This window comes from Dendropsophus ebraccatus, chromosome 6 (assembly GCF_027789765.1).
Source record: "Dendropsophus ebraccatus isolate aDenEbr1 chromosome 6, aDenEbr1.pat, whole genome shotgun sequence".
NCBI classification, from domain to species: domain Eukaryota; kingdom Metazoa; phylum Chordata; class Amphibia; order Anura; family Hylidae; genus Dendropsophus; species Dendropsophus ebraccatus.
Window position 1 is genome coordinate 79,405,195 of NC_091459.1, and position 11,804 is coordinate 79,416,998.

General features: G+C 38.1%; 1 protein-coding gene across 2 annotated transcripts in view; it reads left to right on the top strand.

Annotated features, from left to right (window-relative positions):
• Positions 1 to 9,083, top strand: part of WDR49 (WD repeat domain 49) — an 81,892-nt gene extending 72,809 nt beyond the window's left edge. For both annotated transcript variants that reach the window (XM_069973826.1, XM_069973827.1), the window contains 5 exons: positions 514 to 711; positions 1,909 to 2,081; positions 4,977 to 5,083; positions 7,047 to 7,193; positions 8,866 to 9,083. In XM_069973826.1, the coding sequence (XP_069829927.1) occupies positions 514 to 711; positions 1,909 to 2,081; positions 4,977 to 5,083; positions 7,047 to 7,193; positions 8,866 to 9,011 (771 nt within the window). In that variant the 3' untranslated portion in view covers positions 9,012 to 9,083. The remainder of the gene's footprint in view (positions 1 to 513; positions 712 to 1,908; positions 2,082 to 4,976; positions 5,084 to 7,046; positions 7,194 to 8,865) is intronic.
• The last annotated feature ends 2,721 nt before the right edge of the window (positions 9,084 to 11,804 follow it).

Below are 11,804 nucleotides of genomic sequence, written 5' to 3' on the forward strand. Positions count from 1 at the left end.
TCAAGCGACGAGCGAGAAATCGTTCATTTTGATCTTACAACATGTTCTTAAATCGTCGTTCATCGTTCGCAAAAAAATCGCAGATCGTTCTGTGTAAACAGTCGTTCACTGATTTTACCTATGTGCGAGATAGGCTTAAGCGATCACAAAATGATTTTTCCATACGATATATCATTCTGTCTAAACGCTGATCGTTCTAAAAAAAACATTGTTTTTCGATATTGTTAATCGTACAATCGGGTGAATTATCGCTCTGTGTAAACGAAGCATTAGGGCATCCGTTTATTGCAGTAATTAATCATTTATTGCTGCCCAGCCATTCTTTGTTTTGTTAACACAAGTTGTGTAAGCATACCCAGAGGTCCTTTTAGACAAGTGGATTTCTTGGCCACAGGGGACATAAATGGGTGCTGATCAGTGAGATTGCTAATCGTTTGCAATGCCTTTACACAGCACCACAAATCTAGCAATCATAACTGCTAGCATTCAATCTTTATGTTTCTTGTGCCACAGGAGTACTGTACTGATGACAGTGAAAAGAAGACCGTGGAGCTTCCGCCATTGGTGACATCATTCCAGCCACACAGTGACTGCATCACACACCTAGAGACATGCACACATAACCATTGTCTCCTCATCCTTTCCGCATCTGCAGATTGCAGCCTATTTGTCAGTGATGTGTTTGGGAATCCAGTTGGAGTATTTGGACAGGTAAAGACTTGTATACCTGATGTATCTCATTCTTATTAGATAAGTAATTCTGAAAAGATCTGTCCGTATAAATGCATCAGACCACAATGCTTGGTGCACAAGTCATATAAATCATAGTACTGGAGCAAAGCAGGTGTATTAGAAATGTCTTAAGCAATTCCCCCCTCTTCAGGTTAACATAATATTCCTTTCCTCTGGACCACATAAAGATCTAATCGCGGACAGCAGCCATCAGACATCCTACGGGGGAAATTACATTGGCCATGTTAACTGATTCTCCTGTTTGTGGAGACAAGGAGCACCAGAGGTGTTTATCTGTCACATCACGAAGCGGGGATGTGTGCAGTCATTCTGGTTTCCAGCTCTTCAGCTTGTTAATATGGATGCTATTTTTTTATGCCCCCTGGGTAGTGTACACAGGATTCCATTACATATCAGTGTGTACAGTTACCATTTTAATGGTGATTCTTCCCTTCCACCACATTACTATATTGTATATGTTGATGGTTACTCCATGGCCATTATAATCTATTAGCCTATTGCAATAGTCCTGAACCTCACATGGCCTCCAAAACCACCTTTGGAGCCCTGAGATGGCCAATGTTTGCAATTTCCTTACCTCTTGTTTGACTATGTCCCTTTAAATTTTTGTAAATTAATCTTTCTATCTGATATCACACAAAGTTGAAGATGATTTACAAGGTATAATAGATTTTGGCAACGGATATCCACAATTTGGCCACTGGATAAAAATAACCGTGTCCATTCAGTAAACAGGAGTACAGTAACCCCCCCCCCCCAATACCATAAGTAGTGTGGTAGATATATATATATATATATATATATATATATATATGTAAGATAAGGTTCTTTTAATAATATATGTCAGGATATCTAAAGATACTCGTGAGTCTGGAACATTATGCATGATATAGCTCCTAGAAATACTAATAAAGCTGTTATATTCATGGGTTGCTTTGTGGGTGAAGAACAAGTCATTCTCAGTCTTTTTAATCACATTAGCCATCTCCAGCTCCTAGAATACTTGTACACCACTGATGTAATGCAAGTGGTAAACCCTGCTAGTCAGTGACCCTTCCACTTGAAGAATTGTTAGCGATCCTCTGGAGAATCTAATCAATACAAACATGGTAAAGGTTTCCTTTATTTAATTTATACATGTCTTCTGTTGTTTAGGAAGAACATTGGAGAATCGAGAAACGCTCCTTGATACTTGAAGGTGATAATGAGTTAGATAATATAGAGGAAACAACAGGGGGCATGGCTTCTCCCCAGAATGAAATTGCAGAACAGTCTGACAATCATGCTTTAGAACTCTTCATTGAACATAAAGAGGAGTTGCCCTTTAAGTAAGTAACAACTGATTTTAATTCAATGTATCACGCAGATTGTCTTTTTTCATAATACTGTTTGTAATCATATATAAGATAACTCTGCGTGTCTATTTTCTGAGTAGCCACTTTTTGGGGCTACAATAAATCATACATAACACTACTGAGTAAACTCTGCCTGCATGATATATGTCACTTTGTTGTTCGGAACTATATTTTTATGTAGACTGGTGTTCTGTAAATGGCCTACATAAATATGTTACGTCACTTGGTTATTAATAGCAACAAAATTATGGGGGAAGTGTATGAAAACTGTTTAGGTTTAAAACTTTCTTTGTTGCCCATAGCAACCTATCAGAGCTCTTCTTTCATTTTTTTGGAGAACTATTCTTAAAAAACTATTCTAATCTTCTGTGGGATTTATGATATCACTGTATATTTCGTGATGAAATGTCACTTGATGTTCAGAAGGCTTGCTAGTATGCACCATATAATACCATTGTTAAAGATTTTCACAAGGTTACAAAAAAAGTGATGTGCTACAGCAAAACTAAATATAGATTTGGAATCAGCATGTTATATGGAATAAAGATAACCAGGATTGGTCGCTTTTTTTTTCCCCAGTTAAAATTTGTTGTACATTGTAATTGTAGCCAAGTTACTGGCTGTACACTAATTCTGAAGTACACTCCATCCAGTGGTTTTGGATACCGTTTTCTTATTGCTGTAATCTAATTTTCTTCTAGTCCCTGTTACTTCTGCTACATCCTTGGCTGTATCTCTGGAACAGATTTAGCTCCTCTGTGGCTACTATTGATTTATCGCTTACATCCTCAGCCATGCTCCAGGGCTACACCTGTTCCTGGTGCCTCCTGTTGACTTATGCTTTGGACCAATGAACTGATTCAGACAACTTGTGGGAACAAATAAGTCCAAAAGTAGAAGAGTTAGCTCACCATAAGTGTATGCAAGTCCGATATAGGTTTCAGAACTGAAGCACCTAAGGCAGAAGACTCTGGTGGTAATAGACTTCTTTACAAAGAACAAATGCCTCCAACAATTAAAATTTCTGAAACTTTATTGGATCATGTATGATCTGTTTTACAATGATCCAATAAAGTTTTAGTAAATTATAACAACCTGAGAAGCTGAAGGCATTCGTTCCTGGTACAGCAGTCTAACATATGGGAACAACCTTATAATATCCTCAAAATTCCTATATTACTGTATAGATTATCTGATATATTTGTCACTAAAGGATCTAAAACACTAAGGGGGGAGATTTATCAAAGAGTGTAAAACTTAGACTGGTGCAAACTGCCCAAAGCAACCAATCACAGCTCCTCTTTCCTTTCACCAGAGCTGGAAGCTGAGCTGTTTTACACCCTTTGATAAATCTCCCCCTAAGTGATAACTCCAATGAAAGCTGTGAAGCAGCAATATTGGTTGTTTCCAAAGCTTTCAGGTCTTTTAACATCTAGATAGACTAACACAACTTAAAGACATACTTTTTAACCCCTTCACGTCAGCAATATGTACATATACGTTCCTGCTGCACATACCTCGTGCAGCAGTAGCGTATATGTACATTCCTGACTGTCAGAGTGGTTTGATGTGAGAGCGGTCCTGCACATATCAGTGTCCCGGGAGCCAAGGATAATGACATCAGCTGCCTGTCATTAACTCCTTAAACACAGCGATTTGTAGCAATTACGGCGTTTAAAGTAGTAGATGACATGACAAGCTCCTGTCACTGACTGATCGGGACCCCTGCAGCCTAGCTGTGGGGATCCCGATCATTTGTACCAATGGCCGGAGGTAAGCCACTTACCTCCATCCTGTCTGATCAGCATTCTGTGCATAGAGTCTGCTCTCAGGCAGGCTCTATGCACAGATCGCCGATAACACTGATCTATGCTATGGCATAGCATAAATCAGTATATATATATATATATATATATATATATATATATATATAATGATTGCATGTTTTAAAGTGAATACAAGTGTTTAAAAAAAAAAGTGTATTTAAAAAAAAGTTTTTAAAAGTATTTAAAAAAAACCTTAAAAACTCCCTCCCAATAAAAGTTTAATATACCTCCTTGCCCATTTTAAAAATAAACATATATTTTTTTTAAAAAGTAAATAAATGGACATATTATATAATATGTGATATATTAAATGCGGAATTGTCCGTTCTATTAAAATATATAATTATTGTTCCCGCATGGTGATCGGCGTAAATGGGAAAAAAAACACCAGGATTGCAGGTTTTTTAAAATTATTTATCAGAAAATTTTTTATAAAAAGCGATTAAAATTTTTATTATACAGCAATATGATATTAATAAAAACTAGAGATCATGGTGCAAAAAAATTACACCCCCACCAGCCCTGTTGGTGGAAAAATAAAAGCGGCTCTTAGAAGACGGGGAGGAACATTGCATTAATTTGACCCGGACATCTGTGCATCAATGGGCTCAGTCTTGAAGGGGTTAAGATGAAGTGCTTCTTAAATGAAAAATATACTTCTTCACGAAACAAAAGAAATCACCAAAACCAGTAGGGTTGCCAAAATTCTGTAACAATGCCACTTATTTTTTGTGTTTTGGTTTTTTATGAAGACATTGTTGTTCTGTTACACTTCACCATTTAAGAACTGGCACACAATAGGATAAGAGTCAAAATATGTGCTCTAGTTCACACTCAACAATATTATATCCAACAAGAGGTGGTTACATTTCAAAGGTTTTCCTCTAATTTTTGTTCCTTCTGGTCCTTTTAGTGTGGTTAATGCTGATTGTGCATGAACGGAGGATACAAATATTTTGTAGGAATTGTATTTTTTTCATTTTTATTATTATTATTATTATTATTATTATTATTATTATTATTATTATTATTATTTATTTAGGAATAGCCCATGGGAAAACACACTCCTGGGCAGAAAATATCAAAGAAATGGGCTAAAAGAAAAGTTGCATTTAAACTTCATTAGGGATTCTGTCCAAAATGCAATTGGTGAGTGCGCTGACACATTTGTTGTGGTTGATTCATATTAAATTTATGATAGTTTCACTGCAGCATAATTTACCATACATAAAATATCACCAGTCATAATGTTACTTTAAGAAGGTTTTTGATTTGTGACAATGGAAACTGTTCAACAAACTTGTAAGGTACCTTGAAGCATGATGTAAAACCCTGCAAATATAGTGGTGTGATTAGCAAGCAAAGATATGAAGATCACAGGCTTTATGAATATTAATGTGACTGCTGTCAGTATTCAGCTGTAATTCATATGGGATGGTAGGATTTCTCTTATTGAAACCTAACAATTTTGCCTAATAATCTAACAAGTTTTCTAGAAAGGGAACCAAGGGGAAAAAATGTTTAGCACCTGCCAATATGTTACCAATATTAGTATTTGGTTTGTAATAGTGATAGAATAGAGAGGCAAATAATGTTACTTATATTACCACAAAATTTAAAATATAGAAAGTTATGTGGTCTTCATGCAGATTAAGGCTATGTTCACACTACGTAAAAGTACGGCCGTTGTTGCCATCGGCAACAATGACCGTACTTTGTTTGGGTGAACAATGCCTATTGTTCTATGGGATCCCGGCCGGAGCGTATGCAAATCGTATGCACTCTGGCCGGGATCCTGCATGGGCCGCAAATAACTGACATGTCAGTTTTCTGCGGCTGCAATTCAATGAATTGCGGCCGTAGGAAACCCTGTCAGTTCACACAGTGAAGCGAGCGGCTCCGGACGCTTGCTTCACTGTGAGCTATGGGATGTTCTGATGCGGGCGCGCGCTGATGAGATGGAACGGCCGGTCTCTATACGTTGTGTGAACATAGCCTAATAGGAAAGAATTTTTCTGTGAGGAAAATTAAGTTTCCACGTGATTTGGTGCTGACAAACTTAGGGTCCTATTATTGCTAGATCGGTGCTCGTTTACTGGGTCTATTGCACAGGCTGCACGGACATTGTTAGCGATGTCCGTGCAGCCCCTGCCTAAACAGTAAATACTTCACCTGTCCATGCTCCCAATCTTCTCCTGTGCTTTGTATGTGTCCCAGCACCGCGCCCTGCAGCTTCAGAGCGGTCAGCGGTAGTAATGCTCAGTCAGAGGCCCATGATTTTAGGTCTAGGCCCAAAGAAATGATCAGCTGATCGTTTCATCGGCTGATCATTGACTCTATTACACAGAAAAAAAATTGGCTGAATTGGGCAGATTCAGATGATTATTGGTCCATTTACACTGGAAGATTATCTGACAGATTATCTGCCAAAGATTTGAAGCCAAAGCCAGAAACAGACTATAAACAGAGATCAGGTCATAAAGGAAAGCCTGAGATTTCTCCTATTTTCCAATCCATTCCTGGCTTTGGCTTCAAATCTTTGGCAGATAATCTGTCAGATAATCTTTCTGTGTAAAAGGACCCTAAATAAGCTATATTCCCACTTTTGGATAGAGATGGCTGCTAATAAAGGTCACTATTATTATTAGCGTCCATCTACATAACATAAGCTGATTTCAGGCATAACATTTATAGTAAATCTGTTGGCCCATGTAAGCTCATGACATCTCCCACACCTTTTTTTCTATGCCAGAAAACTGGCTCACAATCTTCTATAAATTCCCCTCTATGTATTACTAGAGAAATGCAGCTGATTGGTATGAGGGTCTCACAAGTGTCAGGGCCTGAATCTGATTCTAATCTCCTATATTTAAACCAGTTTTTTTTTTTGCAAAACAAGAGGCACACATTTAAATTTATCCACATTGTTTTGTGTTAACTATACTGGCATGAACTTGTTGCAATCCTTTTATTTGAGGAAGGTAAATTGAATTCACGTCTCTTTTGTGACTGTGCTATATTTTAGATTGAACATTTGCTGTAGTGATTAATATGAAGCCTGGTAAAACTGTACAAAGTACGTTTAATGACTGTTCTATGTGACTCATGGCAGGTACCTTCAGCTTGTTAAACATAGGTTCTCTGCGTGAAACTGCTGAAATGAGCAAGCCTGATTTTGTTGTAAATCCTGACAAATACTTTGGAGAGAAAGTAGAAGAAAAAACGTCTAATATTGTACAAATTCCTACCTTCACTGAAAGTAAGTAATCATGTCTTAGCTATAATATAATTTATTATAAAACCTTCAATCATGAAATTAAAGGCGTATTATTGGTAATTGAAGGACGAATTTAGTAACATATAGATAAGCGATTACATAGAAAAATATAGTAACATATAGAAAAGCATGCACATAGAAATGTATAGTAACATATAGGAGAGCAAATACATAGAAATATATAGTAACATCAGTAGCGTAATTTGGTGGGGGCAGAGGGGGCGGCCGCTCCCGGGCCCACACAGGCAGGGGGCCCACTGAAGATTTTGCTAGTTAATGCTGTCCCCAAAAGCTATTGCTTTTGCAGACAGACTTAACAAATGTCTATTGGCTGTAGGTGCCCCCTGGCCAGCAACCAGTGCTCCTGGGGGGCCTGCACGGCTATCAAATGTTGTGTCTGACCATTTAGCTGTATGCACTTGTATGCGAGGAGAACATACAGTTGAACGCAGCAAGGTGATTGACATGGCAAGGAGAGCATTGGCTCTCCACCCTGCCAATCACTGTTGTGAATGTCCACAAGAGGACTGTTGTGTGTCCACAAGAGGCCGTTTCCTCCCTTAGAGCTATTGGACATGAGTGATGTCACTCCTGCGCTCACAGAGCAGGGAGAGAGTTGACATCAGAAGACTACAGTGCTGCAACCACACAGCAGGTAAGTATGTCTTTTTGCTCCCTTAGTTATAGAGTAGGAGACCTATGTTGGTGGGTGGGGCTATCACAACTTGGTTCCATTCTCTTTTAGTGGAACTGAGCTGTGCTACCACATCCAAGCTTTAGATAAGAGTGGCGCTGTTTCTGGAAAAAGGCAGCTATGTTTTTGCAATGCTGGATAACCCCTTTAATTTTTATATGGTTATATATGTGAAATGTAGAAAGTATATTCCACAGTTCTCAGTCCCTGTTCACTATGAATAATGTAGTAGGAAATACCCTTTATGAAGCATTGTCATCTACTGAGGTTCCCTATGGGTAAAATAATCGTTTGGTGGCCCACTGAGACTCCCCCCCCCCCCCCCCCTAGGCTTAACCCCTAGCTACAACCCTGAGTAACATAAAGGAAACTGTCTTCTTTGAAATATATAGTAACATATAGGAGAGTGTGTACATAACAAATAGGAAATTAAGTACACAGAAATATATAGTAACATATAGAACAGCAAGTACATAGAAATATATAGTAACATATTGAGGGGGAGGGAATGTCGCAAAGGCATCTTACTTGAAGCTTTAAAAAATCTAACTGCATTGATATGGGGTAAGGTTTAATTGCAATACTTATCTCCCCTTGTTATAACAACAAGCTGAAAATCCACCCTGTATATTTATGGCAAAGACATACTGATACTGAGAATTCTTGTCTTGCTAAAAGGATAATCCTGAAGATTAGAGTTTATTTGTAATATATTCTGAAATGTGTGCAAGGAAAGAGAAGGAAGCATCCCGCTAATGGCATGTACTGTATTTACTGAACAACTTCTTCACTTTGGATTGCTTCTGCCCTTGGTCATATAAAAATGTCACCTTGTCTGCGATAAGAGACAGGATAATAATGTGAAACTGGGTCAGTTAACAGTCATTGGTGTTAATAAAGACTTTTTGGGTTCTTGCCAGTCACATGAATAATGTAAATGTGATTCTATCACTATTGTAGCCCTGAAAGCCGTGTTTGATGAGGGAAGCCTCTTCCCAAGAGAAATACTGGAACGTGAACTAGAAGCAAAACAACTTAATGAGAGAATGTTTCAAGAAACCAAGATAAAGAGAAACAAGAAAACCACAAAGATAATAGAAAAGTAGCAAATTCTTAATGGCGCCCAGAGCCCTTGACAAGTGTCACAGCCATGTTTTCTTGTTATACTGTATATTAAACATGCATTACTTCCACTTGTTATGGTTATTGTCTGGAATTCACTTAAAGGAATTGACTATTTTGTAAATGTAAATTTCATATGACCTTGTAAATGTTTTATAATTCATAAGAAGTCTGCAGAAATTGTTGATTCCAAAGTCTGTAAAATGCTGTGAAAGACAGGGTCAAGTTACCTCTGTGTCACTAGAAACCCTTATCTGCACATACAGGTATGTATAAGCAGTTGGCATGTAAGGCTAAGGCTGGTTTCACAAATGGCAGTCTCTGGGCCAAAGCCAGAAGTGGATTAAAATGGGATGGAAAATATTAAGGGAGGACTTGTTTTTCTCTTTCCTGTTGGATCCATTTCTGGTTTTGGCACAAGAACTGCAGTGGCAGTTTTCCAAAAAAGGATATAGTAGGTGCAGCTCACTAGAAGGTAGGAGAAGAATAGAATACTTTCTGTTTGTACACTGATGAAGGGGAACGTACCTTAAAACGTGTTTGGCATACCCAGTACATTTTGGCATACAAATCCTGCATACAATTATCCAAGCCTGGCACCTATTTCCTGCAGCTCAGGCACTACACTGCAGAACTGAGGTCTGCACAATACCAGAGAGAGGCTACCAGTTTCACTCTCCCCATGCACAGAGGATGCCAGAACGTACAAGGAGGAATGCCCCTACAGGACTGGTGAGAGGTGCACTGCCACCAGCTGTATCTTATGTCCCCTTAGAACTAACAAGAATTGGCATTCATTGGATATAATATCCAGTCCAGCTGCAATTCCTCACAGCTACAATATTCTTTACAGCCATATTGTATTTCAGAATTATACATACAGCAAAGGCCTTTGATGATTGTAACAGTATTTACAGACTTGCAACTATTTTTGCTACACATGCTTACTGATGCTGCTTGAACTGTGATAAGTTTGCTCAGATATACATAATTACAACCAGAGATGCTGCTTGAACTGCAACATGATTTTGCCCAAACAAGCAGAATCGGGCAGATATTACCCTGTGTAATAAAGACAACGATCAGCCAATCATGAGCTGATCATTACTCATCATTTTATAAAGTCATCGGTCGCCAACCACACATTGCTACATCTATGATACACAGTTGACGGCTGATGCCAAGTTAAAGAAAAAAAATAAAGATTATACTTACCTGTCTACGTTCCCCCAGTGTCCTGCTGTCTTGTTCCTGTGTTCCTCTCTTACCGCACTTCTGAAATGACAGGTTGCTTAGTCAATCATTGGCCATCGTGCTGTCCCGTCTTGGCCGGTGAATGAAGAGAGAGTCCGCTCAGCCAATCACTTGCTGAGACGGGACAGCGCCATGGCCAGTGATTGGCCAGTAATCGAGCTGTTTAATAGCAAGTTAGCTGGGCAGTGGTGAATAACTGTGAGATGCCTAGTCGAACCAGACATGCTGTACACCTATAACATGCTAATGTAAAATATATATTTAGTGACATTGTGTGACATTACATGTTTCAGTGAGCCTAAAGTGGTACTCTGGAGGCTGAGGGGTTTTTTTTATCGCTAAGACATAGTTATAAAGTTATTATACAAAGTACTATAACTTTATTAAAGCAATGTATAGTTTTTTTTTTTATATATTTATATGTTCTTCTGTTGACTGGCAGCAGTAAGAGGCAACACAGCCCCCTACTGCCACTAATATCTGTGTGAGAAACTGCAGTTCCCCTCCAGTTCCCAGTCCCCGGTTCTGTTGTAGCTTTGTCATTGTTATGCAGACCAGGGTTTGCTCCCTCCGTATACTGTATATAGTACACGGGAGGAGGCTCCCTAACAATATCGCAGTGTCCGGCAGCCTGTGCACAGTGAGCAGTGATTGCTATATGTGCTAGAGAAGCAGAGTAAGCAGTAATAGCAATCACCACTCAGCAGAGGGGGCCATGTTGCTTTTTACTGCTGCCAGTCAATGGAATTATATATGAATTAGGAATGCATCCCGAGGGCTTTATCCAACTTTGTCAGCCACCAGTATTCAAATGCCAACCAATCTCTAATATGAATCGGGGGAAAAAAAACCATTTTTTAAATAAAGTTATATTACAAAGTAAAACAACTTTAATAAAGCATTGTATTAAACATATTTTTTTGTCTCCGGAGTACCCCATTGAAATAAATTTTCATATGTACCTGGAACAATTGGGGAATGTGATGCACACTGTCTAAATGTGGCACCATTTTTAATTTGAGCTTGTATGAGCCTTTCCTTGTGACCTATGAATCTGATCATTTCTAAAACTATAAAGGAAATATAGAACTGTGTTATTATTTTTAAGTTGAAGATTTTGCTTCAGGATATAGTCATTGCAAAATCCTAAAGTTCAGTATGAGTCTGTCAATGCTTTAAGACAGGTATTTAATTATTAATATAATTCACTTCTATATTTATTGTTTCCTTCAAAAATAGTATTTAATTGAGCCTCATGTGGTTTATGAACGTAAGAAATATCAGGGCTCTCTATATTGCAAGTGACACTGATGTTCATGTCAAGCTTTACTTTTAGACAACTTTTATCCAAAGATCTAAAGTACAAGAGCAAAATACTTATTTTATGCTTTAAGGTAGTTTTTGTCTCAATAGAAGATGACTAAATGTCATTTGATAACAAATTAAAATATACTAATTGCTAAAAAAAAAAAAAAATAATAAAATGCACCAAGAACAAGCTGTTGGAATTCAATAAAACTTCA